Source organism: Zootoca vivipara, chromosome 11 (assembly GCF_963506605.1).
Source record: "Zootoca vivipara chromosome 11, rZooViv1.1, whole genome shotgun sequence".
In the NCBI taxonomy this organism is placed as follows: Eukaryota; Metazoa; Chordata; class Lepidosauria; order Squamata; family Lacertidae; genus Zootoca; species Zootoca vivipara.
The window spans coordinates 13,949,606-13,975,039 of record NC_083286.1 but is presented as its reverse complement, the minus strand read 5'-3'; the positions used below and the strand labels follow the sequence as shown (position 1 = coordinate 13,975,039).

At 42.5% G+C, this 25,434-nt stretch overlaps 1 protein-coding gene across 1 annotated transcript in view; it reads left to right on the top strand.

Annotated features, from left to right (window-relative positions):
• SLC12A2 (solute carrier family 12 member 2) overlaps positions 1-25,434 on the top strand; it is a 53,084-nt gene that overhangs the window by 17,182 nt on the left and 10,468 nt on the right. Inside the window, exons 5-20 of the mRNA XM_035099726.2 lie at positions 522-661; positions 1,520-1,630; positions 5,436-5,544; positions 8,521-8,648; positions 8,734-8,818; positions 10,302-10,453; positions 12,629-12,736; positions 13,212-13,335; positions 13,902-14,003; positions 17,241-17,396; positions 19,680-19,779; positions 20,320-20,431; positions 21,407-21,547; positions 22,671-22,777; positions 23,517-23,596; positions 25,129-25,254. Coding sequence (XP_034955617.1) covers positions 522-661; positions 1,520-1,630; positions 5,436-5,544; positions 8,521-8,648; positions 8,734-8,818; positions 10,302-10,453; positions 12,629-12,736; positions 13,212-13,335; positions 13,902-14,003; positions 17,241-17,396; positions 19,680-19,779; positions 20,320-20,431; positions 21,407-21,547; positions 22,671-22,777; positions 23,517-23,596; positions 25,129-25,254 — 1,881 coding nt within the window. The remainder of the gene's footprint in view (positions 1-521; positions 662-1,519; positions 1,631-5,435; positions 5,545-8,520; positions 8,649-8,733; positions 8,819-10,301; positions 10,454-12,628; positions 12,737-13,211; positions 13,336-13,901; positions 14,004-17,240; positions 17,397-19,679; positions 19,780-20,319; positions 20,432-21,406; positions 21,548-22,670; positions 22,778-23,516; positions 23,597-25,128; positions 25,255-25,434) is intronic.

The window sequence follows — 25,434 nt, the reverse complement described above, 5'->3', positions numbered from 1 at the left end:
TTCTGACTTAGTCAGACCCCACTGGGAGTACTGGGTTCTGGGCACCACAATATAAGAAGGATATTGTCAAGCTAGAACGTGTGCAGAGGAGGGTCTGGAAACCAAGTCTTATGAGGAATGGTTTAGCGAAATGGGTATGTTAAGCATGGCAAAGAAGAGACAGATATGATAGCCATATTCAAATGTCTAAAGGGCTGTGTCATGGATGGAGCAATTTTCTGGAGTGTAGGACCCAAGCCAATTGATTCAAATTACAGTACAAAAAAAGAGATTCTGACTAAACATCAGGAAGAATTTTCTGACAGTAAAATAACTTCTTTTTTATGCTTTTCTGTTCTGAAAGCTGTTACACATGTAGCTGAGGGCAACCTAATTACCAGCTGAAGTAGCAGCTAGGGGCATATCTACATTCTACAAACGTAGAGCTTTTACCTGTGTGTGTATAAAAACATAGTACATACCAGAGCTTGGTTACACATAGCCTTGAATCTTGTTCTAATTCTTCTTTATTCTCTCTGCAGGGGGAGCATATTATCTAATTTCTAGAAGCCTGGGTCCAGAATTTGGTGGTGCAATAGGCTTGATATTTGCATTTGCTAATGCTGTTGCTGTAGCCATGTATGTTGTTGGTTTCGCAGAGACCGTTGTAGAACTGCTTAAGGTAAACAATTTTTTCCCAGTTTTGTTTTTCACAACGATAGAACCAGTCTGAATTTTACCATCCCTTTTCTACAATACAACTATGGGTTGGGTTGATCTGTAATAGTTGTCAAATCCACTACTCACGTGACATAAAATCTATAATATTGAATGACTCATTTTTACACAGACATGTAAACGACCTTGGATTTGGTGCCCTCAGAGTTCTGTTTGACAGGCAAAATACTTGTTGAGATCAGCCTTAGACCAAATGGTTGTGACTTAGTTGCAGTAAAAAAATATGCAGGATTCAACACTTGAAAATACTTTCGTAAGCCTATGGAGGGTTTAGTCCTATCGCTAAGCTTAACAGCGCTCTTTTTTACCCTCCCATGCAGAGCAAAGTATAAAACTAAGAGGAAACATTATGCTCAGCTATTTGAAAGGAATTTGATTTTTGGGGGGGAATCTACTACGTCTGCAAGAGCCTATGAACATGTTTAGATCCTGGTCTGCACCTTAATCTAAGGCATTTGATTTTTAAAATAAATTGACATGGTAAGGTAAACATAGGGCCATTAACAGAGTTGAACCATTAAAATGTGGTCTTCAGTTCTGGTTCATGTTTATTAGTCTTTCTTTTAAAAAAAATCAATTATTATTATTTTTGGCAGTTGTGAATGTTTGACTCAATTTGTATGAAAAACAAATTCTACAAAAAGAATATAATAAATTCTTAAGAAAAACTTCTAGCACTTAGCACCATATTTGCCTGGGACTCAGAATCATATTTGATCACTGATAGGGCAGAATTGTTTCATAGCAGGAAAGCAAACATATGGTGTCAACCTTGTCATAATTGTTTCTTTTCTTTTTGTAGGAACATAATTTAATTATGTTGGATCAAATGAATGACATCAGAATAATAGGAGCCATCACAATTGTTATTTTATTGGGCATCTCTGTGGCAGGAATGGAGTGGGAAGCTAAAGTAAGTAACAGTGATTTAAAACATCTAATGCCCTGAAAAACTGAATACCTTTTGAAATCTGCCAAGCAAGTGAAGTAAGCATTAACTTGAACTTACATTGGAATTAGAATTTGGAATCAGATTTTTGGCTGCAGAGTATCCTTGCAGGAAATGAACTTATTTATGTTCATTATACTGTTGATTAACAAGCCAGGCAAATAAACCAGTTCATAAAATTTTGCACTTGGGGAGGAATGAAGACAGACTGGTGCTGTTGAATGCATAGTTGAGCCAGTTGTGTGAGACTTTAATGCTACATGCACAGTAACTATTTGGAAACTGAAACCTTATATTAGTAGAGTTTTGCATATTAAGCATATTGTTCAAGGAGGTGGACTTATCCTTGGTCATTCTGGCTCATGATGTGCATTAGTCCCATTAAGTGGGTTTTGCTCATGCAGTCAAGTGTTCCCTTTGTGGCATCAAAAAGGGAAAGCAACAAGTATACAGTACTGCAAAATAGAGAGACCACCCAAAAACTTAGTACGTACAACACTGAAAGGTTACTCTGCTTTCTCGGTAGTGGCGCCCGCCCTGTGGAACGCCCTCCCATCAGATGTCAAAGAGAAAAACAGCTACCAGATTTTTAGAAGACATCTGAAGGCAGCCCTGTTTAGGGAGGCTTTTAATGTTTAATAGATTATTTTATTTCATTTTTCTGTTGGAAGCTGCCCAGAGTGGGGATTATTAATAATTATTATTATTATTATTCTCGAAGCTACGAACATGAGTTTGACCAAACTGCGGGAGGCAGTGCAAGACAGGAGTGCCTGGCGTGCTCTGGTCCATGGGGTCACGAAGAGTCGGACACGACTAAACGACTAAACAACAACAACAATTATTATTATAATATAGGTGATGCATTCAAACAGATCCAAGTACTCATGCAGAGACAGTGTTTAAGTGGCCCCAATGTGGTGTCTGCATTGTTAAAAGCACCCCTAACCTGTGTTTCAATACTTCAGATGTTATTTAAATCGGGAATATGAAAAGCAAGCTTCAAGTGAAGCTTAATGAAAAGTTTTAATGTATTATCATTCTAGTTGCATAAGAAAAATATAATTGGGATTGTGAAGTGAGGGAGAGGTGTTTAAAAACAACAACAGAGGTCCTATATCCATATTCATGAACCTTATTGAGCTGAAGAATCTTACAAGTAAATGAGTATTTCATTGTGGATTCGGTCAAATGACGAATAAAATATTGATCAAATAATGGCCACGTATTTTTAAAACATTGACATGAAACAAGCTAATCACCAATCAGTTTGATACTTCAGCTAATTACAAAAACAAGTTAGATATCTTTACAACTGTTACCACATTAGCTTAAATAAATTCATTACAATTTTAGGGGGAAAATTTAATACACATATTGAAACATAACATTTAATACTCAGACTCCACATAAAATACTTTAATGGTAAATTTACATTAATGTAAATACTTTAATGGTTACGTACTACAGTGGAACCTCGGTTTACGAACACAATTGGTTCCGGAAGTCTGTTCATAAACCGAAGTGTTCATAAACCGAAGCAAACTTTCCCATTGAAAGTCATGGAAAGTGGATTAATCCGTTCCTGACAATGGGAAACGCTGCGCTGTGCTCATTTAAGGAGGCTGAAAACCGGAGGGGGGGGGGTTCCCTTCGGAAGCGCTCCGGTTTTACCTCACGGGTAGAAAAGGTCTCCCAGCAGCAGCAGCAACAGCGGCTGCGGAGGAGGAGGCAGGTGGAGACTCCCGAGCCGCTTCATGGTGGAGACCCCTGCTGCAGCTCCCGCAGCCCCTGCATGACACAGCCTCTCCCCTGCTTGGCAAGCGGCGAGAGGCTTGTTGAGTTGTTTCATTGCGCCGCGGCGGCGGCCGCGGCTCTCCGTCCCTCTCGCTCCGCGGTGCCGGCGGGGGACCTTCCTCCTTCTCAGAGCAGCCGCCGCCACCACCAGGTGCCAGGAGTGGCCGGGGTGGCTCGCGGGGTGGCTCGTCGTCGTCTGCTTCTCTTGACCCTGTGCCGACGTCTCTCTCCACCCCGCAGGGGCGCAACGGTGAAGGTCCGGCTTCTCTCGACTCCTCCGCGAGGCTGGGCCTTCGCCGTCGCGCTCCTGCGACGTCTCTCCACCTTCTCCGTCGCGTTCCTGGACGGCGCGAAGGTGGAGAGACGTCGCAGGAGCGCGACTGCGAAGTCCCGGCCTCGCAGAGGGGTTGAGAGAAGCGAAGCCGGGCCTTTGCAGTTGCGCTCCTGCGACGTCTCTCCACCTTCGCCGTCGCGCTCCTGGAGGTCGCGCCGTCCAGGAACGCGACGGAGAAGGTGGAGAGACGTCGCAGGAGCGCGACGGCGAAGTCCCGGCATCGCGGAGGGGTTGAGAGAAGCGAAGCCGGGCCTTTGCAGTCGCGCTCCTGCGACGTCTCTCCACCTTCGCCGTCACGCTCCTGGAGGTCGCGCCGTCCAGGAACGCGACGGAGAAGGTGGAGAGACGTCGCAGGAGCGCGACGGCGAAGTCCCGGCATCGCGGAGGGGTTGAGAGAAGCGAAGCCGGGCCTTCGCAGTCGCGCTCCTGCGACGTCTCTCCACCTTCGCCGTTGCACTCCTGGAGGTCGCGCCGTCCAGGAACGCGACGGAGAAGGTGGAGAGACGTCGCAGGAGCGCGACGGCGAAGTCCCGGCCTCGCGGAGGAGTCGAGAGAAGTGAAGCTGGACCTTCACCGTTGCGCCCCTGCGGGGTGGAGAGAGACGTCGGCACAGGGCCAAGAGAAGCAGCCGACGACGAGCCACCCCGCGAGCCACCGCGAGCCACCCCGGCCACTCCTGGCACCTGGTGGTGGCGGCGGCTGCTCTGAGAAGGAGGAAGGTCGCCCGCCGGCACCGCGGAGCGAGAGGGACGGAGAGCCGCCGCCGCCGCCGCGGCGCAATGAAACAACTCAACAAGCCTCTCGCCGCTTGCCAAGCAGGGGAGAGGCTGTGTCATGCAGGGGCTGCGGGAGCTGCAGCAGGGGTCTCCACCATGAAGCGGCTCGGGAGTCTCCACCTGCCTCCTCCTCCGCAGCCGCTGTTGCTGCTGCTGCTGGGAGACCTTTTCTACCCGTGAGGTAAGACCGGAGCGCTTCCGTGGCCTCGGAAACCTCGGGTTACTTACTTCCGGGTTTCGATCGTTCGTAAACCGAAAGTTCGTAACCCGAGGTGTTCGTAAACCGAGGTACCACTGTATATAGAGGTAAGTATTATGTATGTTGTAGATGTACTGAAAGTTACATTTTGATTCTCTCCTTTCCCCAAAAAACATGGGAAGGCATTCTCATTCTCTATTTTACCTTAACAACTCTGTGGGGTATGTATGTATGACTGTATGACTGTATGTATGTATGACTGGCCCACCTTCATGGCTGGCTGAGGATTTGAAACGGAGCATTCCAGGTCCTAACCTGATGCTTTGCCTACTAAGCAGTGCCTTTGCCTCTGGTATCTGTTTGAGATCCTGCTTTGAGGTGTTTGCAGTCATAGCAGGTAGCCATTGTGAGAAGCTTTGCGGTGCTGCCAAGTCTGCCCCAGGCTATACACTACAGGGCTAGGAGGCAAGGTGATTTCACTGCTGCCTTTGCTTAACAAATGGCACTGGAGTGTAAGCTGCCATCTACTCCATGGTCTTCTTGGAACATGCGATCTTAGTTGACCAGTTAATTGCCCAAGCCTACTGTTTACATCCAGTTGCACATGGATTTAGCTTGGATAAAAATGAATTTTAATTATGTTGATGACTTCTAAAATTACAGGCACAAATTGTTCTGCTTGTGATCCTGCTAGTTGCTATTGTTGACTTCATCATAGGAACATTCATTCCATTTGAAAGCAAGAAGCCTAAAGGTTTTTTTGGCTACCAAGGTAAGGGAGAATGACCAAATATTAATTTGCTGGAAATGTAGCTGCAATGAATATCTGAAACTTCAATTACGTTGCTAGTGGAAATGTTTGCTTTAGTCAAAGCTATAAGACTATACTATACTATATATTTGAAGAATGAATGCCTTGGTTCGTACGTCTGTTGCAGGCATAGGCAACCTCAGTCCTCCAGATGTTTGGGACTGCAACTCCCATGATCCCTAGCTAACAGGACCAGTGGTCAGGGGTGGTGGGGATTGTAGTCCCAAAACATCTGGAGGGCCGAGGTTGCCTATGCCTGGTCTATTGAGAGAGCGGGGATTTGGGTTCCATGTGATATTTCATCATGCAACTCAATATGCTAATAACAGCTGATGCACAATTTCCTCTGGTTGGACTGTGTTGGAATCAATGAAGGCTGCACAGCAATAGTGCTTAGGCAAGCAAGCGGCAATTACATTTATTGGCCTGAGGGCTGCCCTGAGGTTTGGCTGATCCTCCAAGGGCCACTTGCAGTGTTAGATGTGGCCAATGCATACTCCCTCGCATGTGCACGCTCACCACCACAGGTAATTAACACATGTTACAGAGCCAGCTGCCTACCCCCAAAACTCAGTTGAGTAGCTGAAGAGGGGTGGGCTTTCTCCCCCATGGCAGTGCTGAGCTTAGGAGGAGAGGATCTGCAATGAGGAAGAAAGCTACCCACTTACCTTGCAAAGGAGACTCCTCTCCCTCTGGTTAACACCACTGCAAGAAGGTCTTAAGGCTTATGAAACAGGAAGGAACATTCCTTCCTGTTTCCGAAGACATTCATGCAGTGACATTGCGCCACAGAGACAAGGGCCTCCTTTGTAAGGTAAGTGGAGGCAGAGGTGCCTGGTTTTTGGATGGTTGGCAGGCCCTCTGCAGCAAGGGATATCTCAGCAGAAATTTCAAAAAAGAAAACTGAATTTTGGGGGGTCCTGGGGGGGAATGTGTGCTGGGATAATATTTGGTAAGAAAAAACCTTTTGTGGTGACTGGATCTTAGCTGTGGGTTAGCCACCCCTGGCTAAAGGAATCACACCCAAAAGCATTAACTTCTATTTTATATTTTCCAAGAAGGCTGAGCTATCTAAGTCAACACAACACACCTACCTATGTACTTTATGTACTTTTTCCTGTATTCTAGAATCAAATTCACTTGGTCCACTCATTGCCTCTCAGCCTAATTTACCTCAAATATTTATTTGTGAGGAATAGCATGAAAGAAAATGTTCTTTTTGCTCTGACCTTCTAGGAGGAAAGATGGAACAAAAATGTGGCTAATAAAACAAAATGTTTTGGCTTCCAAGAAGAGCTAAGGTGTTTTTTTAAAAAACAACAACAAACAAACAGATTTTCTCCTTTGGGGATTCAAGAGGAAGTTAAGACCTCTGCCTTAACTGATACATGCCTCTTAAGCAGTAAACACATCATACAGACTTTGATTTCATGCACAGAGATCTTTCTTTGCTTGTCCCTAGCGTTTCCACCAAATCTTCCAGGCCCCTGGCAGGCAGCCAATTTTAGTAAGAGCTGGGGAGAGCAGCCTGCTGCACTGTGTGTTTAAAGTTTAGCCTGACTTTTTCATAAGCTGAAAAACAGGTGAAGCCAAGCAGCACAACATGCAAGGGCCGACAGTAGCTAGCTTCTGGAGGCTGGGGACATTTATTAATTTAAAAGCTATTAAAAATAAATAAATTGTAAGATGCTGGAGTATTGGAAAGAGGTTGCAGGATTTGTGGAAGCAGCCTAAGGAAGTTAAGAGTGGCATCTGCTGAGCCCCCTAGTGGTAGCTACTGTATAAAATAAGTGCAATTTGCTTCCAGTGTTGAAACTAGAAAGTCTTAGGGCGGCCTTCTCTAAACATTTTAGAGATTCTGCCCTGATTCTTAAGATTTCATACCAGATTTTTTTAATGGTTATGCAAATATCTACCTTTTATAAGAATATAATGTTGTGATTATTTTTGGATAATGTTGCTTGCTATGTAATTTTATTGAATTGGGTAATGTGATGTCTCTAAATGGTGTGAAGGAAGGTAAATGAAATAAGGCCCAGCCTTCATGCTGTGGGGAAGGGCAGGTTTAAGCACTTGGTTGGTTGGCTAAATATAGGGGTACCTATATTTCAGATGGGACGCGGGTGGCGCTGTGGGTTAAACCACAGAGCCTAGGGCTTGCCAATCAAAAGTCGGTGGTTAGAATCCCCACAATGGGGTGAGCTCCCGTTGCTCGATCCCTGCTCCTGCCGACCTAGCAGTTCGAAAGCACATCAAAGTTCAAGTAGATAAATAGGTTCCGCTCCAGCAGGAAGGTAAACGGCGTTTCCATGCGCTGCTCTGGATTGCCAGAAGCGGCTTAGTCATGCTGGCCACATGAAGTGGAAGCTATACACTGGCTCCCTTGGCCAATAAAGTGAGATGAGTGCCACAAACCCAGGGTTGTCCACGACTGGAGCTAATGGTCAGGGGTCCCTTTACCTTTTATATTTCAGTTGTTACATTAAGGTAAAGGTAAAGGGACCCCTGACCATTAGGTCCAGTCGTGACCGACTCTGGGGTTGCGCGCTCATCTCGAACGGTACCTATTTATCTACTTGCACTTTGATGTGCTTTCAAACTGCTAGGTTGGCAGGAGCTGGGACCAAGCAACGGGAGCTCACCCCGTCACAGGGATTCGAACCGCTGACCTTCTGATCAGCAAGCTCAGCGGTTTAACCCACAGCGCCACCTGGGTTGTTACATTGCAGTGTAGCAAATTTGTGTGTGCTTGGAAAACAAACATTTCCGCAAACAGCTAACGAAACAAAATCTCAGTGTTCAGTTTACATGTGACATTTCTAATCTGAGGTGACTCCCTGTCATTTTACTTGCAGCTGCTTAGGTGGAAGACTATTATAGACATTATACAAACACAGGTTACTATAATAAACTTTTTGTAACATTCCTCCCTAACAGCTGAAATCTTTTATGAGAATTTTGGACCAGATTTCCGAGAAGAAGAAACTTTCTTTTCAGTATTTGCTATATTTTTCCCAGCTGCAACAGGCATTCTAGCGGGTGCAAATATCTCAGGTGATCTTGCGGTGAGTGGTTTTTAGTTTTGTGGCTTATTCAGTCAATTTGAACTGTTCCATAAATTCATAATGTTGTTGTTCTCCCCCCTCCCAGGATCCTCAATTAGCCATACCTAAAGGGACCTTGTTGGCCATCTTAATTACTACAGTGGTATACATTGGAATTGCAGTATCTGTAGGTAAATAACTAATTTTTACTTCTTCATTCTTTGTAGACAACTTGATGTTTTGTATACTGCTGTAGTTCTATGTTGAAATTGATGTTTTGAGCTTTAAAGCTGAAATTTTATAGAGCCTTCCATTATTTGGCTTTTATTCTTTGAATTGTTACAGGGGGCTGGATTACTGATTTTATTGCATTTTGATATTAAAGCAACATCAAAACATGCCAAAATCACAATGGTTTGAGCTCTTCTCTTCTACCATGTTACAGAAACAATTAATAATACAATTAATTTACAGTGCCTGTATGTTCAGGTCAATCCATCATCAATTACCATTTCTTACCCAGAGTACAGTTGGCATCACAGATTGATGACCATAAGTGTGGGGGGGGGGGGTTGGCAAGATACGTTGCCTGTGCATTCACTCACACCCGAAAAGGGGAACAAGAACTAACCAGAATTCCAGTGGCTGGGCAGGTAAACCATCAACCAGGCATTTAGTGTCAGCATTATAAAAATGGATTTTAGATTTTTAAAATGAAATATAAGAAATATAAGAAAGCCAGTCCAAAGGTGAGGCAGTGAGGAAAATGTGGAATGCCATTTTATCCAGTAGTGTTGTTGTTTTGTTTCTTGAAGGGTTCAACAATAACTGCAAATTGAGCACAAATGTTCAGAGAATACTTTCCCCAAAGACTGGTTGAATTCCAGCATTTTCACCTTTAACTTCTTTCACTGTCATCTTGTTCGTGCAGGCTACCTAAAGCTTTTTTGAAAAGTGGTATATCAATGGCATCATGGCATCATGGCAAATGTATATATTGTCTGCCTTCAAAAGTAAAAAGAACTTGTTCTTCAGGGTTTCTTAGTACTGTATGGGAGAATCTATTTTGAGAACACAACTTCTAGCATTTTACAAAGTGTGGGAAGTCTTCAGCAAGCAAAGATGACAATCTTAAGATTTGAAAGAAAAAGAGAGAAGCAGCTTAAATTCCTGAGACTGGCTTTGAATTTGTTACATTTCAAGCGATAGGAGCTATCTTGTGTACATATTTCTGTCATGTCTTTTGGTCCAAACTTATGAGGACTCAAATTATGATGAAAGTTGTGATTCTCAAGATTCTTCAGGAGTTTGTGGGCTGAGTACGATATTTATTACCCCTGTGAGCTGTTCAGCTCTGCTCTAACAACACATAGGTGCACACATGGCAATAAGTCTACTTGTAGGCTTACTTCTAGGGAAAGTAGATACAGGACTGCAGCACCAACATTTATAATCCAAAAAGAATGAATGCCTTTATTGTTCACCTCTTTGTCAATGGTGCTATAGCTCTAAAATTCATTTTGTGACTAGCCATACTTATTTTTACAATAGCTTTGGAGGGTAGAAGTAACTTGATAGAAATTTCAATTTCCATTGGAATATACCAAGGAGAAATATAATGCAGTTTGCTTTAATTGCTTGGAAGGTCACTGCTTCTATTTCCCTCTGCTCTAGGTGCTTGTGTTGTTCGAGATGCCACTGGGAGCCTTAATGACACATTTGTCGGTGAGCTGACAAACTGTACCACTGCAGCGTGTAAGCTTAACTTTGATTTCTCCTCATGTGAAAAAGGAGGGTGTCCTTATGGGCTAATGAACAACTTCCAGGTGAGCGGTGATTTCTAACCCTGAAATATTCAACTGCAGTTGTTTAAAATGTTTTATGCACTTTGTGCATGACTTACAAAATGCATGTACATAAATCTTAATATAAATTAGGGAGGGATGGATCAGTCTTATTTCTAGTCGGTGCCAACCATGTTCATAATACCCTTTTCTATCCTGTTCACATTAATCTGTGAGGGGTTTTGTTTAAAATGCCTGTACAAAAATTGGTATTTAAGTACATATTTTATTGAAGTACATTAAAATTGGCATTTTCATGCATTTTGAGCTGATAATGGTATCACAACAACTAAAGAAGTGCAATATCAAGATAATTACATTCCAGTCTGAATTAGTTCAAGGTGTGTGAACTAAATCATTTGCAGAGCACATGAAATAGATTAAATATAGTGTATCTCCCTCACTCCACTTTGTGTTTGCGTGTATATGAAAAAGAGAATGTGTGACTAGTCAAATTCAGACTATCTAGAACAGAGATGAAGTAGTCAATATGACCAGATGCAATCTGACAACAAAGTAAGTTAAAGGGAGTTTAAAAGAGGGATTGTTGCTTGCCGGACCTACGGAGATCCTACTTTTGCCTTTGTCAAACTTTTTTTTTGCAATTTTTAATATGTTTCAAAAGTCTGCATCTCTAGTCTCTGTTTGACCAGAAATGACAGTGGGAGCATACATTTACACTAAGTGTTTACATTAACTATTCTAAAATATTCCAAAAGCCTTTCGTCCAGCCACAATGGTTCTAAATATACAAAATAGTTTACACTTTGAAAAAAGGAGGAATCCTAGAGTTGTAGAGCAAGGATCATCTAGTCCAACCCCAGAAATGCAGGAATCTCAACAAGTGCACACACCCCCAATCCATTTTGAAACCATACCAGACCCTACTTAGCAGTTTTATCTAGAGATTATGAACTTTCACGTGTGAAATTCATATTCTTGTAGACAGATTGCAACTTCAGACTTCTATTTAGAGGGGGGAAATGCGCTATTTCAAACTTTTGACCATTTCTCCTAAGATCAGTGAAAGTCATTGCCATGATAGCCTTTCATATACTTAAGTCATAGAATCATAGAGTTGGAAGAGACCACAAGGGCCATCCAGTCCAACCCCCTGCCAAGCAGGATAATATAATATAAGTATAATAGCTCAGTTAAGTATTTAGGCCTTAAAGGGCTTTCATCTACTACGGTACTTGGCTGAATTAGGTAACGAGTTTACCTTCTTAGATTATGTGTCACTTTAAATCAAAAGCAGTTGAAGCAGTTATCAGTGACTACTCTAAAACATTAGTGGGTGCTTTGACAGAAAGATACTGCAAAGAAAGAGGCAATTTATTCAGGAGTAGTCGTGCCAGACTTTATTTAAAAACTGGTATTTGTTTAAAAGTCACAAATCTGGGTTAGCTGCATAGCTGGAACGTGCCAATCAGATTTTCAGTATTTTTAAAACAGAAGTTGGCTTTCTTCAAAGTTGTCAGTTGTGTGCAGAACAGCAGTACTGGTATTATCAGTAGTATCTTGAAAATACAGTTTCATTGGAAAATAACCCCCAAACCTGCAGCATGACAGTTCCTTAAAAGCACTCCAGTTCAGAGTAATGTACATAATCTACAAAGCATGGCTGCTGTGCAGTTCCACCCACCCCCTTTAATGTGAGGCTTGTGCAGAAACTTCTTTGAAAGGGAGGGAGTTATGCAATAGCTCTGATTATTGATCATATTTTCCCCTAAATAACTCATTGGCAGGAGGTATTTCTTCTTAAAAGCCAGTATTTAGCCTGTTGTACTACATTCACTATTTACGAGAAGTAGTAAACAATGACAGAGCTGCCAAAGTTAGAAATAATGTGCAGATCATTGTTGCTTGCTTTTATTTTAAATCATCTATGGTTTCTGGTTGCTGTCCAAAGATTTAAAAGCAATATGGTCCCTGCCTTCAGGATTAGAATACAGAACAATAAAATATGAGGAAGGAACAATAAACGAGCAAATTCTGACACTTAACTTCGTAAAGCAATGTTAGTGCTTTCTCTGAATGCTCTAATAGTTGTCATAGCGTTTGAAAATCGTGCATGCTGTTTCATATTAAACAACATTGCAACAAAGGTGTTAAAGTGTTTGAACTGCCCTTGTTAAAGTTACATTCTTATTCCAGGTAATGAGCATGGTATCAGGATTTGCACCTCTGATATCAGCTGGTATATTTTCGGCCACCCTTTCTTCAGCATTAGCATCTCTCGTCAGCGCACCTAAAATCTTCCAGGTAAGAATCTTGAGTTATTTGTAGCAAGCCTGATCAAACTTGAATTTTGGATATATTTTCAAACACTACTTTTCTAAATCCTAAGGATGTGGTGTTTATTCACTGTTTCTCAGTATACTGTTGGATTGGTCCCATAGCTAAACCAACAAATCAATGCTTTAAACACATGTCTTTCAATTATTTCCCCCAAATTTTGGATCTTAAGATGTGTAGACACTCAGTTTCCATATTGAAACCAATTTGATTTAGGCTTGCTTAAAGGTAACTAAATTGTAGCAAAGCTGACTTCCACTGTTCACCATCTAACTTCTCCCATGTTACCCAAGACCTCATTGAGATAGTGATGTCTGCAATTACTACAGGTTTTTATGTTAATTACATTCTTCACATGACATTCCGTTATTCAGATTTGATGCCTCGATTTATATCTATGTGACCATAGTTTAATTGTTAACATCTTTTCTTCTTCTTCTAGGCTTTATGTAAAGACAATATTTATCCTGGTTTCCTGATGTTTGCTAAAGGCTATGGGAAGAATAACGAGCCTTTACGAGGATATCTGCTGACCTTCTTGATTGCTCTTGGATTCATATTAATTGGTTGGTTAATACACCATTCTAAAAGGGGGGATATTTCTCTGTGGTATAAGTTTATCTGGTGCATCTAATATGGTCTATGTTGTCTAATCCCATGTAATAATTATCTGGTTCACTATGAATAGAGGATACATAGCCTGTTGGTGGCTTCTGTTTGGTAAAACTAAGAACATAGGAGCCCTGCTGAATTATCCCTATTGTCCAGCATTGTTTCCTAGAGTGGCCGACAAGCTACTATGAAAGGCCACAAGTAAAGCAGGAAGGCAGTTAGCCCTGACCTGCTGTTCTTCCCCAGCAAATGGTGATCAGAGGCATAGTGCCTCTGATTCTGGAAGTAATATATAGGCATCATTAATAGTAAGCATTAGTAGCCTTATCTTAAATGAATATTGTCTAATCCCTCCCCAATGGCGGGCGTTGCCATATTTTCTGGAAATGAATTTCCATAGTTTAAGTCATCGCATAATCTTGGAGAGGGACTGCAGAGAGCCCACACTCAAAGCAGCAATTCTGTTCTTATCATAACTATTCATTGTAAAATTTAATATAATTTTCTTTTCTTTTTACAGCTGAACTGAATGTAATCGCTCCCATTATTTCCAATTTCTTCTTGGCTTCCTATGCCTTAATTAATTTCTCAGTATTCCATGCTTCTCTTGCAAAATCTCCAGGTACGAATTTTATATTGATTCTATTGATCATTTGAAATCAGTGACGGCAAAAGCATCTTTTTAAATGCCTTTAATTTATAATTTAAGTAATTGCACAACATGTTGAACTTGATTTTTTTTTAAAAAAAGTGCAGCTTTTCAGCTAACTAGATTGTTGATAGCAATCTACATGAAAGCAACTTGAAATTTTACGATATGCACTATGGGGTGGTTTACCTGCAATGCTAAGCCAAGCTACCGTGTTTCCCCTTTTTTAAGTCGTAGTCATAATATAAGCCATGGCAGGATTTTTAAGATTTTTAAAATTTAAGACATACCCCGAAAATAAGACATAGGTCTACCTGCAGGCGCCCAGCAGCGAAGGTGGGAACGGGGCCCGAGGACGCCTCTGGCCAAAAATTAAGGGGGGGTGTCAGGGAGTTCAATTTGGGGGGCGGAGTTGGAGGGAGGGAGACGCCGCTGACCGGGCTCGTTGCCTTTTTCTTTTCACGTCGTTTTTTCCTGTAAAATGCCTGCAAGCCGGCTAAGCAGGAAAGAAAGGGGAGACGACTCGCGCGTTTTCTCTCCCCGCCGACACCTTTTCCCTCTTTCTCCCCCCCCCAACCACCACCCTGGGAAGCTTCCTCGATCCGGTGCTGGGCGCCGACCCGGCAGGCCGCTTCCTTGATCCGGCAACCTGCCGGGTCGGCGCTGATGAGCGCTGCGTGGAGCACCAGATCGAGGAGCCGGTCTGCAGAGTCAGCGCCCAGCAGCGCCGCACGGAGCATCGCCTCCTCAATCCAGCACGGCGTTGCTGGGCGCTGACTCTGAAGACCGGTTCTCCGCGCAGCGGGGGCGATTAGCAGTGGCGGGAGCCGCGCCGCCGGAACGTTGTGGGCCGCATGGCCCAAGGTGCCAGAGCGGCAATGGGGCGATTGGTGGCGGCGGGAGCCGCGGCACTGGAACGTTGTGGGCCGCATGGCCCGAGGTGCCAGAGCGGCAATGGGGTGATTGGCGGCGGCGGGAGTCGCGCCGCCGGAACATTGTGGGCTGCATGGCCCGAGGTGCCAGAGCGGCAATGGGGTGATTGGCGGCAGCGGGAGCCGCGCCGCCGGAACGTTGTGGGCTGCATGGCCCAAGGCAGAGCAGCGGCCGGAGGTGACGGCCCGCTCCAGCGTAGGTGACAGCCCGCTGTTTCTCTGGGTTAGGGTCGGATCGGGCAAAACGTGGCGTGCAGCGCAGGCGCGGGATAAGGGGCGCGATCCAGCCTCGGCAGCCCTAGCGACGGCGAGGGGGGCGTTGCGAGCTTGCCGCTGGATGAAGCAGCTCCACCCCACCCCCTTCAGAGTCTCCGAAGCCAGATCCCTCGGCACGATCACTTCCCGCCCCCACTGCTTAAGAGCAGCTGCTGGTGGAGCGCAGGGAGCCTGGAGGGGTGGCGAGGAGGGCAACCTGTCCATCTGCCCGCACCCCTCTCTTAACTGTTGTATGGTAACTTGGCAAAGAGGTTTCCCACCTCATCGTCCCTGCAGGCAGGCTGCCACTTTAGAGGGGAGGAGGGCAAGGGAGGGGGGAGTTCATTAATGTTTGGAGAGTCAGCTCGGGAAGGGGACAAAGGGAAGGCTTTAAAAGTGTTGCGAACGGGGAGATATTCCATTTTTTTCCAGCAAAGCTCTCAATGCAATGGCTTGAGTATCTCCTCTTTTACGTTGCAATCTGCGCCAGCTTTCGCAACCGATAGGGCTCCAGCGCCGGCGCCCAGAGCAGATCTATCCCTAGAGAGTTCTTCCTTCACAAAACCCAAGTCTTGTAGCGCCGTAAAAAGAAAAGAAAAAGACACCCCCTGAAAATAAGACACCGTGTGTTTTTTTGAGGGAAAAAAGTTATAAGACGGTGTCTTAAAAAAGGGGAAACACGGTATAGCTTAGTGCAAAGACATGAAAATGAAGGTTCCTGGAGAGGAGATTGTGGCTGCTGTACTTCTCCTCTGATCCTCCTTCCACTGTTGTGACCCTGGATCTGTGGTTTGTCTGATTCACAGTGGATGTCTAAACTGAAATTCACTGATCTTTGAAAGTGATTGCATGTGTCAGGTAAATAATAGGAGAATAAGGATATTAACGGGCCACTGAATATTGAATCATATCTGACCATTACATTTTTAGTTTTAACTCAGTTAGTTGAATTCAATTAGTGTACATTTTTAGTTTTAATTCAATTTAATTTAGTTCAGTTTTAATTGGCAGTGGCCTATACCTGATAAAGAAGTGCTTTCCTTATATTCCTTTGAACTGTTAATTTTATCTTACGGAATACTATCTGTATTTATACCATCTATAATTAAGTGTTTTCCCTTAACTCTGTTCCTTTCAGCTTGTGTTTTTGTTAAGGGTAGTGAAACTTTTCCTTTGGTTGCTCCCTCCAGGCAAACCACAAGCGGTAAGCCCCTGAACAAATTTTGGTAGCTGCTCATGGTTTGTCTGGAGCAAGACAAACTATGAGGCCAGGTTCAGACAACATGCTAAGTCAAGCTATCACTTAGCTCATGAAACAGTGCTAGGAACTGAGATATGAAAGCTAGGAGCTAAATGGCACCTTAAACCTAGGTTATAGTTGCAATGGAATGTCTAGGCACATTTTTTTTTAATAACAAGAATATAAAGCTGAAAATGAACTTCAGCAAAAATCTTAGGTTCATTTTTCACATGGTCTAGTCCTCATCTGAAGACTGCAAAAAAAAAAGCCATCCTTCCCCTGCCTGCTAATATTTTTAAGAGGGTCTTAAAAGAGTGGCTGGAAGTGGGGAGGCAGAAAAAGGTCCTCCCTTCCACACTGCTTTTTTAATCTGAAATCTTAGGCGCAGTACTGCGCCCAGAGCTCAGAAACTGTTTGCACTAATGAAATTCCCTGTCGCAAAATCCGTCTGGAACAAAGGGAGTTTTGAACGCTGTCATGAAAGCGTAGCAGTGGGAGGACCAGAGGTGGAGCTCAGCAGTTGTGATCTCCTCTTCGAAGACACAGATTTAAACCATGGTTTATCTTAGTGTAATGTGCAGACCAAGGCAGTGTACCCCTTTTCATCTGTTGCTCTATTTTGTTGGTATTTTATCATGTGCATATAATACACATAACCAGAATGTTGGCAACTTACATGTGTTTATGCTATTAAAATGCTGGGGGCTGTGGGGGTTGTGGACCCACACTGAAGGGGAAGCTTTCTGTTTGTACTCTTAATTTCTGTGTTTGCTTTTTGAATAGGCTGGCGTCCTGCTTTTAAGTACTACAACATGTGGGTGTCTCTAGTTGGAGCAATACTTTGCTGTATAGTGATGTTTGTCATTAACTGGTGGGCAGCACTCCTCACATATGTCATCGTTCTAGGACTCTACATTTATGTAACTTACAAGAAGCCAGGTGGGTGCATGTCTAGGAGACACTAGGCCAATGACTGGATTTATGGTTTGATTCAATGCTGTTTTTAAACATATTCAGTCTACCCTCTGTTTCCCTTCAGTGCTATTTAACAAATGAAAATTGACTAACCTTAGGCTCTGTAAACTGTATTAACTTTGTTAAAAAGGTGACAGGGAAAGTGATAGATATTCAGAAAGTGTTTGAGCTTGGTGGCCATTTTCCTTAGGAAACCCCAATATTTGTGTGACAAAAGTGGGAAAGTACAGTGTCCTGCTTGAAAGAAACACTTTGACAAACTAAAAAAGGAATAGCATTAAGAAACCTATTTTGATAGCTTAGTCTTTGATCTGTGGATTCTGATATGAAAGACAGTATTGGTGGTTAGGATTGAGCTGGTGAGAAGGCATGTGGCCTATTACACCTCTGAAGTGAGCAGTGAGGACTCTACTAACTTACCTACGTTTTCATTGCCATTGCATGTCAGCAAGGGAGGTGAGGGACAAAAGAGGGGAAAATAACACCCTCATATGAATCCCGCTATCTTCATTTAACAGTTTATTTGGGGATGTTCTGAAGTTACAGTACATAAAATGCACTTTCCAAGTTCAGCTTACCAATTAATTTAGCCCTTAAAGTGCACCCCTCTGTCCAAGGAGTGTGTGGTGTTCTTCACTGTGTGTCTGTCTCTGTGTGTAAGGGGAGGTTTGCATGTGTAATGGAACATGGGGCAAGGGAGGGGCAGATAAATCTGCTGTGCTGCTTCTTGCATGTGTCCACCTGTGATTGCTATACATTGAGTGCTTTTAAAAAAGAAAAGAAAAAAGTTTTATTACCCAAATTGGCTTGCATCTTTAAAATTAAAAGATGAATAAGACCTTTTCAAAAGTTTATTATCATTAAAAGTAAGGGAATAAGCTAACATGAAGCATTAGACGATATTGGAGGTTTCTGAAATTATAAGTCTGTACTTATGCAACCCCCATAGGTTGCATGTCTAGGGTTTTTTAGATGAATTAGTGTTGCTCTCAGAATTTGACCACAAAAAAGTGGTTAGCCCATTCCGGCGTAAACATTTTACTGGTATGTGGTTAAAGCTATAGGGAAACTTCAAAAAGTTGTCATGTGAATGCTGAATTTTACATCTGAATTTACCCCCAGGCAAATAATAAAAAATAGACAACTTGAATAAGTTGAAGGCTTATTACAAATTCAGAATACAAACAGTTCCTTTAAAGTAGCCCATATTCCCCAAGGCTAACAAATTTCCTCAATAGGATTTGTTTTCAAATATTGCTTGTTGTCTTTGTGTGACTTCATAAGCTTAATTGCAGTTTTTTAAAACTTATACAGTCATGCCTCGGTTTAAGTGCACCTCAGTTTGAGTACTTTCAGTTTAAGTACTCCGCAGACCCATCTGGAATGGATTAATCCACTTTCCATTACTTTCAATGGGAAAGTTTGCTTCAGGTTAAGTACAGACTTCCAGAACCAATTGTGTATTTAAACTGAGATACCACTGTAATTGGATGGCAACCAATCATTGCTTCTATGGAGGGGGGGGAGTCACAAAAATTATTGTACATGCCAAGATCTCAAACATATATAGGAACAAAGAACTTTAGTATTAAAAGTTTATTATGTATGGGTTTTATGAAAGCTCTTATATGATGAACCTCAGGGCTTTGCTATAACTGTACAACATTTTGACTTTACCCCTGAAGGTGCACTGCTCTATTGTTTCCCAAGACAGACAGATGCCAACACGTGCTTCAGTAATAAATTAACATTTGTCAGGTTATTAATGAGATCCCTTTTCTAAGGCAAGAGGCACAGCTGTGACCAGAAGTAGTGTGAGAGCGTGTACAAAATTGATTGATAATTTTCTTGATCTCAAAAGGCTCTATATTAAGAGCTTGGGTCTTAAATTTGGTGACTTCAGACAAGCCTAATGAAGTTTGCCACATGTTCATAATACATTATATTTGACTCTAAAAAACACATTGTCACTAATTGCTAACAAAATACCTTAGGGGGCTTTAACTACCCTCTCCCATTTTAGGAAATATTTCCTCCTAATCACTGCAGCACTGAAACAGCTAATCTTAATCTAGGTAACTTGGATGCTCTCTTCCAACCTGCTTGTGATTTTAGCTCAATTGCCAAGGTAGCAGGACAAATAGTGTCACTAAAGGGTCACATTTCGTGTTCATTCTGAAATAAGACTAAGGCACCTTTGCCTCAGTTGACCTCTTCTGTCTTAATGAAAAACCATTCTTTTTACAGATGTAAATTGGGGGTCTTCAACTCAAGCCTTGACTTACCTAAATGCATTGCAGCATGCTGTTCGCCTTACTGGTGTGGAAGACCACGTGAAAAACTTCAGGTAAAATCAATAGATGTTTGACAATATGGTTGAACTTTTGAGATACAAGTATACCTATCAGTAAAACAGTGCAGACTGTTGAAATAGAATGTTCTGAAAGTGAGGGCCAATTTATAGCTCTTGTCTAGTAAGCACGGAAAGTGGTTTCACACAGCATTTAGTGTATTCAAATGTGCTTGCAACTTTTCTGGAGGCATGCTTTGGAGTAGTAGCAGGGCAGAAAGAAGCTTGTCTGTAATGTTTGTTCCTTTGAGCTAATGTTATTCAGCATCAATATCATGCATGGCATTGTTAGCTAATTCCCCAATATTTTATGCAGCCAACATTCCCCCCCCCCAAATTTCATTTGTCTACCGCCCTTCATCCAAGGATCACAGGGCAATTTACAACAAAAAACCGCAAAAACCCAAACATGTAAGATAGAAACAGAAACAAAAGAAACAACATTGGTATTTAAGTATCTAGCTTATTAACATTTGTGATTGGGTTCCTGTAGGAAATGAATGTACACACCAATTTTTCTCTTTAATCTAAAACTAGGCCACAATGCCTTGTCATGAGCGGTGCTCCAAGCTCACGTCCGGCTTTGCTTCATCTAGTACATGCCTTCACCAAGAATGTAGGATTGATGATCTGCGGTCATATACATATGGTAAGTCTGTGAATAATTCCCCCCCTCTTATACCATAGCACTTGGAAAACAATCTATGTTTGTGTAATAAGTAGTATGCAAGCATACAGATAAAATGATGTATCAAGAGGAAAAGCTTAGATTTGCTAGGTTATTGGGGTACGCTTTGGGGAAAGCTGTGCTTATAGAAGAGCATTGGATTCATAAAATTACCACAATGCAAGAAAACACTTGAATCGTGGAAGTATTAGGTTGGGATATTGTTGATAATGTATTGCCTGCATGTACCGTATTGGCCCAAATATAAGCCACACTCTCCCCACCCCCCAAAAAAATTATGACTGAAAAGTTCAAGTGCGGCTTATATTCGGAGCCAAGCACCGGTTTAGGGAATGGGGCACCGAGCCTTGTAGCCCCCTGTTCAGCACGGTAGTGCTGGGAGACGAGTACGCAGTGTGCTCAGAGCCAGGCACCGGCTTGGGGAGTGGGGCGCCGAGTGCCCCCCGTTCAGGGCGGTAGTGCCGGGAGGCGGGCCGTACCCGCAAATAAGCATTGAATTTTAAATCTGCGGCTTATTTGCAGGTGGAGCTTATAGTCGGGCCAATACGGTATGTGCATGTATATATGTATCCATGGAAGGTGGTGGGTGAATTGCACAAATAATTGATAAGAAGTAAATTGGTAGTGCTCTACAAATACCAAAACTTTAAAGTACTAAATAGGGTCTTTTCTACAGCAAGGAGCATGAAGATTTAAAATAAAGTGTATCCTCTAATTTGAAAGTAGAAGAATTGAATATTTGTAAAGTTCTGGTTCATTGTCAGGGTACTGCTTCTGATATGTTATCTGGCAACTGGTCTAAGCGATAACATTTCATTTGAACTGGCCACACTAAAAGAGCCCATCTATTTTTCTCAGTAAGAAATCCCGACTTAAAGTTGTCCTCCAAAACTTGCTTCCGTGTCTTTGTAATTGTATGTTCCCCTCCCCACACAGGGCCCTCGCAGGCAGGCCATGAAGGAATTGTCAACAGACCTGCCCAGGTACCAGCGGTGGCTTATTAAAAATAAAATGAAAGCCTTTTATGCTCCAGTACATGCAGAAGATTTGAGAGATGGTGCGCAATACCTAATGCAGGTAAATGGTCATATAAAGTGAGGAGTTCTGCGCTGCTTAGTGATCTGCTCTGAGCATTGTATTTTTAGCTGCATTATACACACCACAAATTTATAAATATATATTTCAATTTTGCAAAGTAACAAACTTGTCCAGTGGAGAAAGGTTGTCAGAAATTGATCAAGTCCTAGGATTCTAGGTTTGAAAGCAAGGCTAAAACATTCCAGGCATTGGGAATTTTTTTTAAAAAATAGTGGAGGCCCTGCCCTCTCTAATCCCCATAGAAAAGCAGGGCTCTTGCAACCCAATTCTCTGTTACCTTTTTCCTGTTTCATTGGAGATATTTCTAAAGGTTCTAAAGGTTTCTGACCCTAACAGTTCATGGGGTAGAGGTCTTTCATCCTCCACTGCCATGCCAAGGAGATGTATTAATGGTTGGCATTAATTTATTCCCCATTGGGGGGAAAAATGAGAGGGAAACTTCTTTTTTAAAAAAAATTGATTGGGGGAGAATGCTGCTCTAACTTTACTTTACTCCTTGCTAATGAGTTCAGCAGGGCTTCGGGTAAAGCAGTTAAACCAGCTTCAATTCCCCACCCCTTGCAGATGGTTTGCAACATTGCAGTTCCCTATTGGAAAGCAACATATAATGGCTTTCACACCAGTAGCAGGCACATGTCCTCTCCAAGGAGATGGGAATACTGGGTTGATAGCCAAAGAGTTTGATGGCCCACATCCTAATGGTGTGGGTGCTGCCAGTCAGGAAAAATAACCAACAGTGAGGGTGGGTAAGATTCACGAAGGCATGCAGGTTTTGAGTTAGTGCCCTATAGGGAAGAAGGGAACTGTCACCTGAAGAAAAGAATAGGACTATATTTGCTTGCAAGGCCAGTTTTCTTATCTCTTCCTGAGCCATTTATCTAATGGTAAAGACTACATTCAGATGTTGTCACAGCTGTCATAGGATTTCCAACAGGTCTAGATAGGGCAGGAAAATGATGAGCTCCCCTACTCATCTCCCCCTGCCACTTTCATCACTAGAATAGAAAGGAAATTCCCATTTTTCATGTAGCCTACTGTTTTGTTTTTTTACAGACATAGATATAACCTCCCTAAGATTTAAGTTAGAGTTTTTTGTTGTTAGGCTGCAGGTTTGGGACGAATGAAACCAAACACGCTTGTTCTTGGATTTAAGAAAGATTGGCAATCGGCTGACATGAACGATGTTGAAACCTACATCAACTTATTACAGTGAGTAGAAGGTTAACCATATACCCGACTGTGAAGATGCAGCTCTCATAGTTCAGTGCATATACTGGTTGTCCTGATTCATGTATTATCAGCCTTTTCAGACCCAGAACCCACTTTTAACCCAAACATACATTTGGGGACTCATTTCTTTAATCTTTTAATATATATTTGCCTGGTAGTAGTGCTCTTGTTGCGACCCAGCTTGGGTCAGGCCACGACTCACTAGTGAGTCCTGACTCACCACTTGATAGTGTCTAGTTTAGCACTAATTTCAGGACAAATGTAAGCAGTTATTCCATTTCAGCAAGGACAGAAGAATGCACCCATTTTCATGACTACCTTTTATAGCCCAAATCTGGATATGTTGCAATACCGTAACATTCTTATTCCAGCTGGGATCACCTTGCCATAAAAGCAAAATGGTGCCAAAAGAGGTGTTGATTTTGGCAATGGGCAGCCCATAAACAAAGGAAGATATGGAAAATGGGGGGGGGTTACTCTAAAAGGGTTGCATGCCTGCCAGAATTATTCACATACAGGCATCCACTGCCATCTTAGCTTAAATTGGTTCATTAATAACTTTGTAGGAACAGCGTGGTCATTTCGGGAGCTGGAATGGCCTTTTGAAACTCACTCTGTCTGATTTTGGTGACCAGAGTACTTGTCCTTACAGCTGAGGTTAATCACTTGATATTTGGAAGTTTATATATTTCCCCAAAATGTGTTTATTCTATTACAGCGATGCCTTTGACATTCAGTATGGAGTAGTAGTTATCCGTCTGAGGGAAGGTCTGGATATTTCTCACCTTCAGGGGCAAGGTAAGCCTTACTTAACGCTGTCCATCATGAATTAATCTCTGGTCTTCGGGAGAAATTAGCAAATTATGCCTGGAACAAAAGTATATTGAGTGTCCCATTCCTTTTGATTCTAGCCTCACTTTGTGTTAAGTGCCTGATGAAGTAACAACTGATTACTTCAGTAAGTGCTCCTTTAAAGTGTCCTGTGGGAGGTGGGGGAGTGTTATTAAATAATTTCTAGTTGCCAGGTAAACATTCTTTTTTTCATTTACATGCCAAAACAAAATATACTTAAATCCAGTTATATGAACTTGGCTGAGCCATAGCACAGCTTTAGGTTTGTCAACATAGTGGTGGTGGTCTTGTGATGTATGGTGTTTAAAGTTTTGCAAAACTATGGTATATTTTCACTTGTCCTTGCTTGAACTTATTCCCAACCATTTCTCCTTATGAGTTGTCTCCCAGCTTGTAAACTTTGTTGTTGTTTAGTCGTTTAGTCGTGTCCGACTCTTCGTGACCCCATGGACCATAGCACGCCAGGCACTCCTGTCTTGCACTGCCTCCCGTAGTTTGGTCAAACTCATGTTCGTAGCTTCGAGAACACTGTCCAACCATCTTGTCCTCTGTCGTCCCCTTCTCCTAGTGCCCTCAATCTTTCCCAACATCAGGGTCTTTTCCAAGGATTCTTCTCTTCTCATGAGGTGGCCAAAGTATTGGAGCCTCAGCTTCACGATCTGTCCTTCCAGGGAGCACTCAGGGCTGATTTCCTTAAGAATGGATAGGTTTGATCTTCTTGCAGTCCATGGGACTCTCAAGAGTCTCCTCCAGCACCATAATTCAAAAGCATCAATTCTTCGGCGATCAGCCTTCTTTATGGTCCAGCTCTCACTTCCATACATCGCTACTGGGAAAACCATAGCTTTAACTATACGGACCTTTGTCGGCAAGGTGATGTCTCTGCTTTTTAAGATGCTGTCTAGGTTTGTCATTGCTTTTCTCCCAAGAAGCAGGCGTCTTTTAATTTCGTGACTGCTGTCACCATCTGCAGTGATCAAGGAGCCCAAGAAAGTAAAATCTCTCACTGCCTTCATTTCTTCCCCTTCTATTTGCCAGGAGGTGATGGGACCAGTGGCCATGATCTTGGTTTTTTTGATGTTGAGCTTCAGACCATATTTTGCGCTCTCCTCTTTCACCCTCATTAAAAGGTTCTTTAATTCCTCCTCACTTTCTGCCATCAAGGTTGTGTCATCTGCATATCTGAGGTTGTTGATATTTCTTCCGGCAATCTTAATTCCTGCTTGGGATTCATCTAGTCCAGCCTTTCGCATGATGAATTCTGCATATAAGTTAAATAAGCAGGGAGACAATATACAACCTTGTCGTACTCCTTTCCCAATTTTGAACCAATCAGTTATTCCATATCCAGTTTTAACTGTAGCTTCTTGTCCCACATAGAGATTTCTCAGGAGACAGATGAAGTGATTGTAAACTAATTTGAAGCTTGTAAACTAATTTGTAAAAATACTGAATAGTATATTTTTTCATATTCACAGAAGAATTATTGTCATCCCAAGAGAAATCACCAGTAACCAAAGACATTATAGTAAATGTGGACTATAGCAAGAAGACTGAGACAGTAACGTCCAAGCCCGTGAGTGAAAAAGCTCCTATTCATAAAGGTAACATTTTACTTAATGAACTTTTGTTGGCAGCAATGCAAAAATCATAATAGTCCTCCTTTATAAACTTAAAAGTCAGATTTGCAATCCAGAGTCTTGCATGGGTGTCACCACAAGGTATTTTAACCTTGTAGGAGCCTCACTTTAGGGGTCCAACTTTTTTTGGTGTTTCAGTCACTA